Raw genomic sequence first — 17,980 nt, 5'->3', positions numbered from 1 at the left:
ATAAGGCTGTAGTTGAAGAAAAACTCTATCTTCTAACTCAAAACTCCGCTCTGTGCGATGTCAGTCAATGTACAACTTTTGCTGATTCTACGCCTGCTGAGTATTATCTCTAAGTGCTCGGAGGATGTCCTGTTGTTCCTCAATTCAATCTCTGGCCAATGGTGCTCTATCGTCTGATAAGGCCAAATCAATAAAAGAGAGAAGCTCATAGCTATAGAGAGCACAGAAAGGAGTCATCTGAACAGACATATGATAGGTGGAGTTATAACAGTACTCCCCTAAATACAACCACTTGACGCACGCTCTATGTTGTCCTGCAATGTAGTTCCCCAAGTAACCTTCCACCCACTTGTTCACTATCTCGGTCTGGCCATCAGTCTGTGGATGATAACTCGTGCTAGGAGTCAATTATGTACCAATCAATCTGAAAATCTCCTGCCAAAAGGTACTGAGAAACCTACTGTCTCTGTCACTCACAATGGTTTTAGGTAATCCATGGAGCCTGAAAATCTCACAAAAAAACAATTCAGCTACCTGGGAAGCTGACCAATCTGCAGCTATCGCGAAGAAATGCACGCACTTGGTCAACTTGTCCACCACTGCAAAGATGCAATCCCTGCCCTAGACCCTCGGCAACTCGGTGATGAAATCCATAGAAATGCTCTCCCATCTCTGAGTTGGAACACGGAGGGGCTGAAGTAATCCTACAGGAAAACCCTGATCTAACTTGTTTTGTTGACAAGTCTAGCATTCTCTAACATGCTATAGAACATCATCCTTAAGCCCCTTCCAGGAGAATCTCTCTCTAATCTCCCTGTAGGTTTTAAAAAACCCTGGGTGCCCTGCTATCAGTGCATCATGTATGGTGTGCATAATGTCCTCCTTTAGTTTAGAATTGGGTACTAGATAAATTTTGTCCTTATAAAATATAATTTCAACCACGTAAAAAACATACTCTAGAAGATAACAATCAAACTGAATCTGAAGACCGGCTACCTTCTCTGTGAACCTCAAAACTTCTCCACTAGCTACCTTAACATCAAACTTGGGTATGGCGACTGTCTGTAAACCCCTCCTAGATACCATCTGTGTACTGATAAAATTATGTGACGCCCCTATATCCAAAAAGAAAATAATACGCTAGCCTCTAACAACCCCTTTCACCCTGAAAGGATGACATGTTGGATCACTCGAAAGGGTAGCTAAAACAAGAGGCTGCTCAGTAGGGGTTTGTTTCTTCTTATCTTTACTGGGCTGCCCCTCAACTTCCTCCTCCTCACTGTCCACACTATTATCACCTTCCTGTGGCTCTTCTACCTCTTCCTCTTCCTCAGAATGGACCTCAACGTAGTGGATTTTGCCTTTTCCTAGGCATCTGTGGTCAGGAGTCCAAGGCTCCCTGCAAGTAAAACATAACTTCTTCCTCCTGAGTTCATTGCGTGTCTCAAAATCCAATCAGGGTGTGTTTGTCTTTTGCTGTTTTTTATTTCCCTGAAAAGAAGTGGATACTTTATAGGATTTCTTAGGAGGTTGTAACAATGAGGTAGGTGAGTCCAAATTCTGAGCAATCTTAATGGCGTCATCCAAGGTGTTTGGTTTTAGGACTTTAACCAAACCCTTAAACCTGTCCTGTAATCCCTCTATGAATAACATCACCTTGCGTTGTTCGGACATGTCCGGTACCATCACTGATATCCGCTAAAACTCATCTATATAGTGATCCAAAGTCCCGCTCTATCGTAACTAAGCCAAATCCCTGTAATAAACCTCGATATCCTTCCTATCAAAACGAGTAATCCACTTTGAGCTGAAAACCTCGTATGAAGTGATGAGTCTATGATCCTGGGTAACCAATCCATGATGCCACCAATTATAGGCTGCTCCCTCAAGATGCATCGTGGCAAATCTGATAGCTTATGTTTCCTTCATGGGCTTGAGTGTTAGGTAAGTATCCAACTTATGAATCCACACCCTGGCTGAAGTTTTATTGCTGCCATCAAAAGTGGGAAGTGTTAATTTGTTCATAGCATGTTTAAGATCCCTATTTTGCATCCTGGGCCTCCTATCATGTTGAGGTCTCTCAGTTTCCCCCTTTTGGTTCATATATTGAACAAAAGTCAAATTTTGTTTGATTGGATCTGGAAATAAATCCCACTCATCATATATTTCCATAAAATTATCAGGTAACAAAGCTAGGGCTGCGGGTTGAGCCACTTCTTCATGAGCATTATTTCCCACAAAAACAGGCATCAAGGGTCTATCTGTATTCCGAGTAGGAGCTCTTGCTACACAGGGTTATCCTACTATGCTACCATCACCACTGTGGTGGCTCGGTGCTCCTCTATTTAAAGGAGCTAACTACTGCATGGCACCTGTGCACTGCTGTAATGTTGTAACAAGGTTATTTTGCCCCTCTCTAATGGCCCGCAAGGTTTCCATTACTTCCCTATCCACTGCTTCGTCATTTCGTGCCATTGGAAAAGCTAGTACTTGTTCCTGAACCTATTCACTTCTAGTAGTTTGTTCAACTTGTACTTTTGGTCCAAAACTTATGTCCTCATCTACTGAATAGTTGTCTTCCACTACAAAAAATTTCGGAGATTCTGTTTGTTCCGGCTGAAGATGACAAAATGTATACTGCCTTCTACTCATTCCCGGTTGTCATTTTGTTTAACAAACTTGCAAAAATAGTTTTTCCCACAAGCTGGCAGGACTTGTGGCTCTGATACCACTGCAATAATCTAGCATTTAATTTTGTGTCCAAAGTTGGTGGATAACTGAGGGACAATTTTCATCAAACAATTCTTGTGGATGAAATGTAATACCCTCAACTAGATTTGAAACAAATTCTAGTTTCCGGACTTAGAATAATTACTTCAAACAATTGTCTTGAAACTCAATTCACAAAGACCTATTACTATTATATTACTGCAAAGCACTAATGAAATAATATAAAGCAGAACAATCACTTTTTATACCAATAACCGGGTTTTATTTTCATATATCAGAGGTGAGATTATATAGATACTGCAACTAGGCTGTTTATCAGTAAATTGAATCAAACCCAAATACAAAGGTAGAGCGATTGTTTAATATCTAATGAAGTATATTTGTGGCAATATCACAACCAGTTGTTTAGAAATTTATACCTGTACCATTCATTCTAACTTTTGGGTCGAATATCAATTCACATTTAATGGAGTTCCTGATAGGGATTATTGCAGAGCAAGGTTACGTACCAATATTGTCTCTAGAATACATAAAGCCCACAACTGCTGTCGTCTAACAACAAACAGGTATTGAATGCTGGCACGACTCAAGAAACCCGTGTATCTTGTGATTGCTGCGTTATGGTGATTTAAATCTTAATGTATGTAACCCGTGGTCCTGGGTTAACGACTAATGCTTCTTTCACACAAAATATAAAACTGCCCCCGTACGCTTCCATGACTGTGATAAACTCTGTTCAATCCGAACACCTGCAATGTTAATTCCCGTGTGACGTGCCTGTATCAGTGGCGGAGAATATCAGAACTCTATGCCTAGGTCATGAATGCATGTTTGATGCCAGCAAGGGGTGACGATATCTGTTATTGTCTCAAAAGAAGATGGCCCGACTCCAATTTCTCATAACACGACGGCTCCCAGTAATCATTTGTTCTCTTATGCACATGGAGATACCTGTTTTTCCCGTGTAACAATTGCCCTCCGCTACCAAACCTCACTACTAGAGACGTGAGCCTTCCATTCGCAACATTACCAAAGATGTCGTGGTAACCTAACGCCCTGGGTACGATGGTTGGCTTGCTTCCCACTGTCGAGAACATACACAACAAACTTCCTCCTACCGTTAAGCCACCTGTAAACCAAGGTGTGACGCCCAACCAACACTTACATACAACCAACAATTAAATCCTGCCAATCGATGTCTTCTAGATGTGGTAATGGTGAATGCTCGTCTGATTAAGTTTCTCTGAACTTAGGATGGGAACAACTCAGTTACTGATTCTCAAACTGATGGCAATAGTCCTGCTAGCATATAAACTCTACTTCCTGGAAGGAATCAAATTTTGCTCAAAACTTCAAATTTTGCGAAAACAATAAAACTTACTTCATGTCTGAACTGAAAAGCTTGTTTCTTGCCGATTTTTGCCCAAACCATACAACTGCAACTCTAAAAGAAGCATGGGGTAACGTCCAACTCCTATTTTCAGACTTGAGAGTTTTCATCCTCAAAGCCTCAGACCAGACACATCAAAGCAACCAGAACTCAAAATACTTGTTTATAAATTCTCTTGTTGTTAATCCCAATGCAAACTCGTGTATATATGACCTCGGAATGAGGAAAGTACAAAGTACAAGGAATGTGGGATTAAATGTCATTTTCGTCCTATAGTCACTTAAAGCTATTTATAAAGTAAATAACTTTAAAAACATTAAAGTGACTTAGCTCTGCTTCATTTAATAAAGTTCTGGAATAAATTAAATTAAATTAATCATTGTGACTGGAGAGCATCCAGCTTGAAATCATCATTAATCTATCCAGATGTGGAGATAGATTAATTCTGTCACCCGAAACTAAGAATGAGAAGGGGACATGACACAGAGCCGCCACCACCAACCCTGCGGGGCTTCTTTGAATAGGCAATTTTCAATCGCCCAAGAAGTTTCTACAATTTTAGCCCAAGGCCCTGAGGCTGACCAACCCTACATTATTATTAATTTTCATATTTTATCACATTAGTGTCAGCCCAAATAATTTTATTTTCATAATTTCAGGTAGCAAAACTTTCGAAGACCATAACTTATCAACCCTTACTTCAATTGATTATGATTACCCCTTTTCAGAAATCGCACCACCCAATCTATAGCATGACTCACAAGTTTCAATCAGCCAGAGTTGTACTTCCTTTTTGGAGCCTCTGTCTTCAAAACTAAGTCCAAAGTTTTTGTACCGAAAATTATCAATAAATTCACAAATACAAATAGTATTGCAATAAAACTTTATTGGTAGGCTGATAGATAGATAGATAGATAGATAAAATTTTAACGTCCACGAGGCCAAAAATAGCCTATGGGACAGCAAGACAACTCAAGCAGACTTAAGTAGCGTTGTTCGCCTCTTGTGTAGACTAATGATGAGCCCCCCCAATTGCTCAATGTACTCTTCGTTGAACAGGTTATGCCAAGAACTGTCACATATAGTATCCGCAAACTTATCCCTGCTATCCTTGTAGGCCTCACATTCTAGAATAAAGTGTTGTTCAGTTTCCACTTTCCCAAAATTGCAAAATCTGCAAATTCTCTCTTCCCAAGCCTCCTTTGGCCTCTTCCAACGCCCGGTCTCACAACGAAGTCGGTGAGAGTTGGTTCTCAGCTGAGCAATAAGAATTTTAGCTCTCCAAGAAATGTTGGCTCCTATGTACACTTTTTCGAGCTGATCACAAGTGGGGTTGAACTCATTTATATAATATAGTTTCTTCCTCCCAATCTCACTTCCCCAATTTCTCTTGTAGAATTTCTCCATAACAAAGACCTTTATTTCTTTATTACTTGTGGGGCACATATTGAAATGAATATTCCATTTACTCATCCACTTGATGTTTTGTTGCATCCATGTCCTTTTTCGCTTACATAGTGTGTCACTAAAGACAACTTTCGGCCATCTATCCTCTTCCATTTTTTCGATTCTTTTTAGATAGCTTAAAAGGCGAACCATAGCAAGTGCCTCAATAGGCGCAGCCCCCATTTCACTTAGCATGATGTCATATGGAACAGTGCTTTTAATTTTAAACTTGCTTGTAATCAAGCGCTTTTGGATTCCTTCGATTTGTTTCCATTGTGCTATAGTAGTGCTGCTGGCCCATAATTCACACCCATAAAGAACAACTGGCAGCACAAGAAGACCAAACAAGGTTTGAATAGTTTTCCAATCCCACAACTCCGCTTCACGGCACCTATTCTGAAGAGCGTAGAAAGCCTTCCATCCACCTAATGTCCTTTTATACCTGCAGCTAGACCAGCTTAGTTTTTTGTTGAAATCGATGCCAAGGTATTTATATTCCGCAACTTCTTCGAGAACACTTCCATTGTAATAAAATTCATGTTGATGCTGTTTTTTATTATTAGAGAAAATCATAACCTTGGTTTTGCTGATATTGACTTGCATCCCCACCATTCTACAAAAGCGCTCAAGAGAAAATAGGTGGTCTTGCAAACCACAAGCAGATTTGGCAATTAAAATGAGGTCGTCCGCATATAGGAGTAGCTTTATAACAAATTCCCCTAGCTGAATGCCTTCACGCTCTTGCGTGTTTAACCACTCTTCCAGTTTGTCAATATATAAACCAAATAAAGTAGGGGATAAAGGGCAGCCCTGTTTGACCCCGATATCGCTCCTAAAACATTCTGAAATGCCATCTGAAGTTCTGATTTTGACTTTCACCTCTTCGTACATCCTATGAGCAGCAGCTCTGAGATGCCTAGGAATCCCCAATTCTTCCACCCTCAACCAAAGCTTGTCTCTCAGAACGGTATCAAAAGCCTTTTTGAAGTCAACAAAGCAACAAAAAACCTCTTCCTTTTTCTCCCACTCTTTTTCAATAATGTGTCTCAGAGTGACACAGTGATCCACTGTCGAGTGCTTTGGCCTAAAACCAGCTTGCCCTTTAGCACGTTTATGATTTTCTTCTGCCCATTTGCTGATCCTAGTTTCTATCATACTGCCAAAAAGTTTAGCAAAGAGGGGATTGATCATTATAGTCCTGTAGTTGGAGGGATTGTTAACATCACCAAACCTCCATTGATGAAATTAGAACATTTTGCGCCCAAATGACCAACCAACTAACAATAGTAAGCTTCAAGAAATAGCAACTTTGCATCAAAATAGCCCTTGTTGAAAAGACAAAACAAAAATATTTTTGAGTGATGCAAGATTGTAAAGTAAGCTTCAAGAAATAGCAACTTTGCATCAAAATAGCCCTTGTTGAAAAGACAAAACAAAAATATTTTTGAGTGATGCAAGATTGCCCTTACACCCAGAATGCGCCCACATCACCTAGTGGCCTCAAGTATTTTATCTCTATCCTTCTTCTGTATTCTGCTATGATTATTGGTTATCATAATACATGACTAATAAATAATAAGATAACAATCGTGTTTATGTATATAATTAATATTGTACATGTACATTATTTAGTATACATATATACATGATTGAAATTGAAATAACTATTAATAATCATGTTGATACTAATTAACATTGGTTTGAGATTGGTGGGAAGACGTCTCTCTATCATAGAGAGACGTGCCCCTACATGGACAAATCTCCACTCATTTATACATATGTCCGATCCAATATGACTTGGGAGGTACAGAAAATAATAAGTGCCAAACAAGTCTCAGCAACATTCTATATAGAATACTATAACCTCTAGATCTGAATAAAATCAACATTTTGGATATTTTGTATGTCATATTTCAGGGTTAGGGGAGCAACAGCACCTTTTGTGAAATAAAATAAGTCAAGAAACATCAAAGAAATTTTTATTGCCCAAATTTGATGGATTGATGTGGCTGGACACAAAATTCAGCCTAAACTCATCCAGACTGTGGATTGGACCCTATTTGAACCCATAAAGCACCGGACCCAAGCCCTGAACCACGTTCAAACCAAACCGGGAATCCGCGCTCCCCCCTAGGCAAACTAGTAACATAGATCATATATGATCTGCTGTAAATTTGCTTTTTATATCGTTAGAATTCATAAGAAGATATGCCCCACAACAGTTTTAAATTTGGAAAATCGTTTATAGAAGACATAATCACAGCAGATATGATGTTGGTCCTACAAAAATGAAGTTGAGAAATAACAGCAAGTTGCTTACATGATTTTTATCCCAGAGATCAATTAAGCATACATTTGGAGTACTGCTGTACATCATATTAGTGTTTGAGGATGTCAATGTACTTGATTATTTAACAAATTCCAAAGGATAGAGAAATTATGCCTAATAGAAGAATCACATATGTCTTATCCTATGTGGTAAGGGCCTCCAACATTTCAAAAAATGCAATGATTTCATGAAAAATTATTGGAAAAGCTTCAATGGGATTTCACTAGTGATAAGCTTTCCAAATTTTCCTCTACAGGTAAGTACTGTAAAAAAAAGTCGACTCAAAATTCACACTCCAGTGCTCATAAGTCTGCATTCACACAAACCCTATTACTGAATTACATCATGTGTTACAACTTACAATCAATTAAGATGGCGCTATGATAAATGAGACTCTTATGCAAAAAATGAAGAGAATAGCATCTGACTTACATAGATTACTCCCAAAATTTTAATCTTCCATTCTTTAATCATTGAAAGATCATCATGTCCTTCCATGTATCACACACGCTGCAGTCTAGGAATGAAATTGTTATTGTGATCATACCATTCTTCCATAATTGATTTATCTTGAATGATTTTAACACCACAAAATTAATTATTATTTTCTTCATCAGAGACTGTAATCCATGGATCTTCTACAGATGCTTCCCATTGCCATATGTGATTGTTTTATGTGTGCACAGAAAATGCTCCACTTTTGTTAAAACGCAAAACAGGTTGCAAGTTTATTGGCATATATATGAGATAAGAACTTGAGGAATAGAATATTAAAACTAGTTAAAGTAGAAATTATGTTGCTTTGCCTTGAAAAAGAAAGGAAGCTTTCAAAAGTCATTTTCCCTTTCAAAGTCCACAAAAAATCTGACAGCTAATTTTCCTTGAGCAATTCCATAAAATGGAAATATTAGTTTATCAGGATATTGTATCAAGAAAATATCCTTTTGTGTTGCCATATTTCAGTGGAACAATCAAAATCAAAAGACACATTATTCGAAAAATAGTTTGTTATTAAAGATTATTATTTGTGTAATACTAGAAAAGATAGAATGACATACATTTTTTTACGTTTTGAAGGAGAAATTGCACCTTCCGAACAGCTTACACTTCCAGGACCATCTACAACTAAGCTTCCATCACCTAGAATTGAAGATTCTGAGAAAAAACATATATAATGAGCAAAGAAAATTGGTGAAAAACATCATAGAAGTATCCATAAGTAAAAATTGTATCATAATAATCTGAATCTTCAGATATTCATCAGCCACCACTCTCAACATTGCATGACTAGAGTTTAAAGGTAGATCAGAGAATTGCACTAGATCTGCAAATATTCACAAAAATTTAAAATGAATTGCTATTAAAAAATGATACCGATCAGTCTTAAAATTAAACCTGTGTTGCTAGTTGGGTTAAGGTTCAAAGTTTGGCTTTGAAACATATTTCAAGAAATTCAAGATATCATGATTTTAAGTATGAAGAATAAAAAATAAATGTTTTGAAAAATTATGTTAATGAGGAGGTTATTTTGACCACTTGGACAATGTCATAACCCTATGCTAATACATAATTAATATAAACATATTCAACATATGCATTATGCTAAATATAAATATATATATTTAATCCCTTACTAAATATGTTTTCTCTTCATCTATGATACAAAGACCAAAGTAAACTTAGTACTCAATAAACGTAACCAATTAACTATAATATGAAAGAAATGATAATAAAGAGAATAATCATTTTGTAATCACACTAACTAATTCAATAATATATTAGTGAGTCAATACTAGTAAAAGACTAAGTTGTCCTTACAAGTGGATTTCTTGAGCCATCAAGAAAAGATAAATTGACAAGAACAAATACCATCAACGAATATTATTGGTTAGTTGCAGAATGGCATAGGCCACATCAATCATTACTTTAAGTTTTTAACCAAGGTAAGTCAACATATATCAACTAAAGGATAATCCAATCCAATAAAATAATGTGAACGGGTAAACAAAAGTGGGCCATGAAACATCATATTAAAATTAATATACCTTAATAAAATGACACCCACAAACATAAAGTGGGGCCTTAATAAATTGAAGATTTAGAGGGAAACTTTCCCCACTGTGTTAGGTCTAAACCAACACACATTAAAACAATAATTAATATTGTTAGAAGTAAATCGGCAAAGAATGTAAAACACCCTCAACAAAGGGTTGCCACCTAAAGCAAGCAGTCCATGCCGCTTGGTGGGCCCGAGGGAAATATTTAGGGGAGCAACATGGGAATAAGGCAGAGGGGAGAAACATGGATCGATGGTGGAACCAATCAACATGTGAACTAAATAGGAAGGGAGATACAAAATTGTAAGGGAGTAATTATTAAGGGAAGATAATATATTTGCATGACATAAGATGATATAAGATAAAAATAGGTTATAATTAAGCTGTGGAGAGAGGAACAAAAGTCGATGACCATTTAAGAAGGAAAAGGAAATTGGGGGATATTTCGTGGAGATTAGGAAACTCGTAGAAAAATCACTATGTTATATTTGATCATTCCTTCATATTTGATCATATATCAGCATGGCTCCACACGTTGAGAGAAAATTCTTATGAATGAAAGGTAATGGGTTATTTATTAAAGAATTGTCAAAGGGTGCATTCCACGGGTACCAAGCAAGAGGCAGGTAAGCAAGATAAGTTTGAATTATGTTTAATTAGTTATATTTATGAATTTATTTATATTCATGAATTATGATTATGGATAAGTTATATGTATACATGTATACATACATTTATATATATGTATGTACATATCTATATATGTTACATAAATATGAAATTCTAAAAAAATGGTACACATGGACATAATGGTTAAAGGCTTAAGATCAAGAGAGTCCCTTTCAAGGAAGGAGACTGATCTTAATATTGTTAAAGGTTATGGTTAAAGGTTTAAAATCAAGAGAGTCCCTTTTTAGGGAAGAGAGTGATCTTAAAATGGTTTTTTAAGGCTGGAATATTCCATTGAAGGTAAGATATGCGTATGTGATAAGGGCTTTGCATAGAGGATATCTCTTCTAGGAAGGACCTTAGAAGGAGCACTCCATAGAAGACGAAAAAGTAGCTGAGGATGGTACTAGAATTGAGCATATATCATTCAGGACATGGACATCCTCAAGAGGGTTATTGATTTGAATGTGGATATGTCTTAAAGGTTAGGGTTAGGATGGAGGGTAGAATAATATAGCTAGATTTATTATTGTTTAAATTCTAACATTTATTTTGTAGGCATTACTTTTCCCAAGCTAACCCTAATAGTGGGGACATTGCACACAAGCTTAATTACATGCTATATTGTTAGAGAAAGTAAAGAAATAAGCTACTTGCAAGTGGGCTTTGTTATCACCTAAAACTGCACCCTTGTTAAGTTTGACAAAACTTGATGTTTCAAGGAAACATTGAAACACTCCTAAGCTATGGGTCACTTGAAAATGGAATGAATCTTTGGATAAGGCCAGCTCCTAGCTTCTAAACTATTAAAATTTCTAGGAAAAGGGATAGAGGAAACTTGAAATGAAAGACTTGTAACTTAAAGAAACATGAAACTTGAAGATTCCACTTATGAACATATAGTAAACCAATTTTAAGGAAATGAACACTTGCAGAATGACACTAATCCACCTACAAATAAGAATCCCAAAATCACAACTCGTCATGAACCTATTACACATAAATGTCAGAAAATTGAAAAGGAAAAAAGACTTCCACAAGACAGTTCTTGAACATTCAAACAAAACACATCTAAATAACCTTTGCAATAATCACTTATAGTAAGAAGCAAATACATGAGACAGACTAAATAAGGTCTAACAAAACTCCAAACTTTCACCTATCAATCACTTGATATGACTAAGACTGCAATAATCAATAGGATAAAACTCAATGATCTGCAAATAATAAGCCTTCAATTATATTCACTTCAAAACTGAGTTACAGAAAATATGATGCCAAAAAGACAAAGGAAGCGAAAAATTCACTAAATCTTTTCCCTCAGTAATCAGAAGTGACTACAAGATGAGTTCAAAACTCACTAAGTACCAACTTCCAACCACCTGGGTCGAATCAATGAAAACAGCCAGCAAAAGGGACCTACAAGCTTCAGACGTTGAAGACTAATCACTCAAAACTATGCACCAAAAGCTCTAACTAGCAATAAAGGCCCTTCAACTACCAAGGCAAAGTCAAATTCGACCTGCAAACTCCTAGAAAAGCTCCTTATGTTTCCAAACCGACCCAAAATACTAAGTCTTCGTAATCACAAAAAATCCCCATACCTTGGACACATGGCAAATTTGACTTTTAAGTCAAAATCTCATAATAATGAAGAAAATAACTTAAAACAAATCATATATTTGCACTTTAATATGATAAGTCTTTATAAGATGGTTTATAAATCACCATTTAATAAACCTATCTTACCCTTACAAAAAATGCAAATATAAAAGTGTTAGATAGCCAACACCCTGTGAACATAATTATGGAGCAAAAGATGAACAATAAAATATCTCATCAAAACTCTCGATATCGAAAGAGCAATACACTTTAGTTATGAAGGCATACATATGCATTTTAAACCTTAGTGTTTCTTATTTCATTTTTATTGTGAGGGTCTCTGGAAAGTTCAAGAGCAGCCAGATAGGGTTTGGAGCCAGAATTGCAACTTCCACATGATTTCTGAGCATATTTTTTGGTGTTCAGGCCACTTTTTAGCAGACATTTCTACCTCTTGTTCATCTTCGTTGTCATTTAAGGGCAAGATCTGCTGCATTTTGCCACCGTTGCTATTCTAGAAGGTGAATTTTTTGTGCATTTTTTGAGGCCGCTGCTGATATTTTTAATGTTATGCCATGATTTTAACTCATTCTCCATGGAATTTTTTGAGAATGCCAAAACTTTGAGGATTTTTGGAAACTGTTTTGAAGGTATACTACAAGTCGCCCTTGACGTGGTGATTTTCTGAGAAATTTTCAAACCATTTTATCCTTTTCCATGGCATTTTGCAGCTGGAGCTTTGTCATTTATTGGAAGGTCACATATGCAGGCAAAACGCAAAACTATTGGTAGAAAAGGGATGTTTTTCTTTACTCCTCTTCACCGTTTTCTACAGAAGTAAAACTCTTCTTTGAGCCTGTCGTTACAAAAATACTTACCCAGATTTTGTTACTTTATGCCATTTGATGGTCATGGCTTTAGGGAATCTGCATATCTTATTTATCCATCTTCCATTTATATATTTTGCACAAGGGTTTTGCAAAATACCACATCCTGGAGGTTTCACTCGAATTGGGTATAGCAAAAAACATTGTGAAATTATCATCACATCTTTCCTTTCAGCGTGCTTGCTTCTAGGCATTGTGGGGTATGAATTTTCGTCCCAATTTGTTCATTTTCTTGCTATTCACTTGTTCATCTGCAGATATACTGCTAATGAATGTCTCATAGCCTTCTTTTCGTCTCTCTTCTTGCACTCTAGTCACGGGTTTCTCTGGTTGATCAAAACCCATTTCTTTTCCACTGTTATGCTTTTAATGGTTTAATATAGGGTTTCACTTTCCTCCACACTGTAGCAATTACAGGTGGCTATCAAGCTAGATCTGGGCCCTTCTTTTATTTCAGCTGGGTATTTGCAAATTTGAGGCTTTTTCCCATCTGGGTATTTGCAAATTCGTTAATGAAAGCCATTAAAGACATTTGTTGTTGTAGCTTTTTCTCTATCTACAACCATTGTAAAACCTTGGCTTGATTTTCTCTCCTTAGCTTCTTTTGTTGAACCTTGATGAATCTTTCATTAAGTTCTTGAAACTCTAAATCAGATATTGAAATGTTCTTTTTTTTTAAGTTTCACTTATGAGTTACACTTTGTCATTGCGTTAAGAGTATCTTATTCATTTCTCAATAACCTGAAACTAAATAAGTTTGTTTCTATATTGTCGGCTGACTTTGCTTCACAGCTGAATCTTCATTTCTGCAAGTTGACATACTCAGTCTGTTTGAAGTTCCTTTCCTTGCATAAACCCTTAATGCCTTTTGATACGTTCTCCTTGCTGATAAATGCTCATTGTTAGAGAATTTCACGTTGCTCGTTCAGATATACATATATATACTTACACTTGTGACTGGAAAACATTTGAATAATTGTAGATTGTCCTTGACATGCTGATTTCTTTGACATTATCATATACATGAAGTGCTACTCCTCCCTTTGTTTCAGCATTAAAGTTACTTGTCATTTTGCTTCATTTATCATCTCACATCTATTATGCTTGTCTTTTCATTTGCTTCCTGTTTCATTTGATTCTGGGCTGCATTATACTTCGTTCTGAATACACATTACTTCTATTTGCATTTTCATACACCATATCTTTGCTGTAGCTATCCATCATGCTTTAACCTTTGATGCTTGCTTGCAATTTATTTGCTGATTGAAACTTCTTTATGAAAATACCTGATGTATACTTTGCTGCCTTGAAAGGTTCATCTTCTCACATTATAATCTTTAAGATCTCATGCACATAGAAAGAGAGGCGTAATCTTTCATTCATACTGTATTCTGTTCCTGTAGGTGATCCTCTTGCAGTCCTAGGATTATATTGTGGTTTTTCTTCTTTTGCATGTGGATGTGATAAATGAATTTTAATCAAATCTGTTCCCTGTGTTTTCTTAAGTTGCTTCTATAATTGTGGCCTTAATGTATGCACTGTTCTTCATTACTTGTCTGTTTGTTAGGAAAATCATGTAGCTAACTGTAAGGTTTTAAATTAATGTCTATTTGTCCCTTCAACATTTACCTGATTTATTTTTCTTACGATCTTCAACATGATAATAAAAGGTTTCATGCATAACAAATGCATTTCCCTTTGATATTATGTACTTTCCTTGCTTTATCTGATATTTGTTGATCAATGATACGCTGGGCTCAAAACCTTGTGGGAGCCACATATTACGTCCACGTGACATTGATCATTTTTCTGCACATGACACAAATCAGTTAGAAAAAATAGCTCAGGGTCTTGAGATTTTGGATGTAAATGCATATGCGGGGGTAGGATGGTGAGTTTGCTAGCCATTCCTTAGATCATTTTAGTCTAACCCATTTACGATGTACCCACCAGGTTTGGAGTGGGAGCATGGAAAGTGGGACAGCGAGAGCAAAAGTGCGGCAACCAGCAACACAGCCAGTCGTTCCAGGCAATGGCTGGCACCCATGACCCATTTTACTTTCTTGTTTTTACTTTCCGCATTTGCATTTACATACATAGATCAGATTCTGATTTACTTTTTCTTGGTTAGTTTCACGGCCTGTGTGAAACGTAGTGGACACTTCATGAATAAAATTACATTTTCAGAAAAACTGTGTATGGTACTTGTTTTACTTCATGAGATATTGTTCTATTTTCATCATAAAATGCAACTTATAGATCATCGGGTGAAGTTGTCACTTCAAACTTCTAAAAGTTGTCAAGTAGCTCATAAAGTTTTGATGTAACTTTTTGACAACTTTGACAAAATGTTGCGACTTTTAACAATTGACAATCTAGGACATCATGATCGACCAAAAGTCTCCACAAATGAACTAAAACGTGCTAAGACCCTATCTACCCCCTTTTTAGACCAGCTACGAACCGTTGACCAAGGTTTGACCATGATGGTTAAAGCATGCCTATCATGCCATTGGCCTTACAAAAATGTGACTATTGCTTCACCCAGTTGGTCTTTAAGACCTTATTCTACCCCTTAAAGTTCCTTACTCACAGCATACCATGAGCCTTCAAGGGCTCGTTGAAACTTCATGATGAGGTCCTCCTACACCAAGGATTTGGACAATCTCTGCCTAACTATATAGTCAAGATTTGTAGATCTTCCCCTAGATTTGAATAAGGAAGGATTTTGGGAATTTTTTTCAAATTCAAGACAACTTTCTCATTGCGTTTTTGGTTTCTCAAAAGAGGTATGGTTTTCTTTACTTGCATTTGATCCTCATTTTGAAACACATTTCGAGAAAGCTTTTCCTTTGTTTGCAAAATGCTAAGACTTATTTGGAGGCAGATCCTACAAAAGAAGAGGGCACACAGTACAGCATCGGGTGGCAATGAGGTGTCTTCTGGGGTAGACGGTGGTGTGGCCGTGGGTCTTGGGGATTTGGAGGATGCGGATATGATTGCAAGTAAAGGCATTTTTGTCTCTAGTGTTGATATCTCACTTCTGCCCACTCGTGAGCTAGATTTCAGTGATGTTTCTGGTTGGCGTGGTGTGGCTCAAGATGATCTTTGAGCTGGTCTGCACGGTGGTGCTCATGGTGAACTTCATGATGGTCAGCATGGTGGTACTCGTGGCAGAGTTTGTGGTGGTTGACAAAGGACTGGTCCACTTCTTGATCCGTCTAATGTCATTCCAAATTTCTCCAAGGGAGAGGTTGCTCTCCAATTTGAGTGAAATATCAATTGTTGGTCGTTTGCTTGTACTTTTTGTATTTTCAACAGGTCTACGTAGTTGGTTTTTGTCCCTAGTATAATGGTTGGGGTAGTTGAGATCCCAAATTTTGTTTCCTTGTGATCTTTTCCGTATCCAATCGAGTATGGTTTTTAGGGGATGTAAACTCGTATGGCCCTCATGGATGCCAAGCTGAATCTTTGTAATTAAACTTTGTTTATATCAATATAAGCTATTTTGTTACTGATCAAAAAAAAAAAGTTTTGTTTTGTATATATGTTTGCATTTGTATTTTTGCAAAATAAATCAGTTTTGTTCTTAAGTTTGAAATTTAAAGTATTGTTTCAAAACAATACAAATCCTTCCCAAAAAATGATACAAAAGGAGATGCAAGAAACTTCCCCAAAATAAAATCTTTAGGAATGCATGTTTTTCCCCCCTTGCAATTCGATTTAAAAACCTCAATTAAGAGTTCATTTTGCAGAAAAAAAGCTAAGTTCTTCCCTCACTTGTCGTTGTACTTTAATAACCCAATTCCAAAGTGTTTTCCAAGCGTAAATGAAGTTTTTTCCTACTTGCAGTTGAACTTTAAAAACTGATTGCAAGTAATAAACCTTTCCAAATGGACTTATAATTGTATTTCAACACCTTGATTACAAGTAAAAAAATGATCGTCCATCTACACACACACACACACATATATGTATGTATATATGTATGTGTGTGTGTGTGTGTGCATTTACACATAAAAGCCTCTCATTTTCACAACAAGCATATATGTTGCATCTACCTGCAAAACTCACAAAAAAATACAAAAATTCCTCATGGACCTCATTTTGCAAGTAGATTTCAAGGTTGGAAGACACAGAGCAAGAACAATCACATGTCCAAGCCATTTAAGGTGGGAAAATGATGGAATAATGGAGAGCATAGTATGCTTGCCAAACTGAAATGGTCATGAATAGGTGCTTCGCCAGTAACAGCCATAATGATATAGAATAATCAAGGTGCAAAATTTCATTTTGGTACAAGTACTTTCACCATGTGGTCCTGCATTTTGTCAACACAAAATGTAGGTATCAGTACGAAACTTTTTCAACTTAGTTTCAATTTTCTCTGACTTTAGTTCATTATTTAATTGCTTAGTATTGATCAATCAATCAAGTCCAATTTTCTTGATGAATTCTTTCATTGGGGCTTTCGTCAACTCTTTTTAGTTTTTCTGTTTGTTTAGCCTATGCTTGATTTTTTAAGCCTTCAAAGTCCTTTTGCATTTTTGAGTGTGTTTATTAGCTTTTGGTCTTTAGATTTTGCTCAAATCATTGCTTTCGGTTTTCCCTTCGATTTGATCTATCCTAGGGCTTAGTTAGAGTTGGCAATCAAAAGATATGATCATTTTAGTGCTCAAAAGGTGGACTCTCTAAGTGCAACTGCACGATTTAAAATATCATGTTATAGTTTAAAGTTAACATTCACTTTTTGAAAAATATAACATAAATTCACTTTATGTTATGTTTTTAAGTTACTTTATCACTTAAATTTATCACTTAAGTGACTATAGTGCACTTTATGTTATTTCTCATGTCGAGTTGCTTTTTA

At 36.5% G+C, this 17,980-nt stretch overlaps 1 protein-coding gene across 17 annotated transcripts in view; it reads right to left on the bottom strand.

Annotated features, from left to right (window-relative positions):
- The window catches only part of LOC149529181 (uncharacterized), a 272,432-nt gene that overhangs the window by 122,097 nt on the left and 132,355 nt on the right, over window positions 1-17,980 (bottom strand). For all 17 annotated transcript variants that reach the window (XM_089811676.1, XM_089811678.1, XM_089811679.1 and 14 more), the window contains one exon: window positions 8,954-9,050. In XM_089811676.1, coding sequence (XP_089667802.1) covers window positions 8,954-9,050 — 97 coding nt within the window. The remainder of the gene's footprint in view (window positions 1-8,953; window positions 9,051-17,980) is intronic.

Source organism: Cupressus sempervirens, chromosome 11, assembly GCF_028749045.1.
Source record: "Cupressus sempervirens isolate cs-2001-9-10 chromosome 11, ASM2874904v1, whole genome shotgun sequence".
NCBI lineage: Eukaryota > Viridiplantae > Streptophyta > Pinopsida > Cupressales > Cupressaceae > Cupressus > Cupressus sempervirens.
The sequence above is the reverse complement of the archived record's forward strand: the minus strand, read 5'-3'. Positions and strand labels throughout refer to the sequence as shown.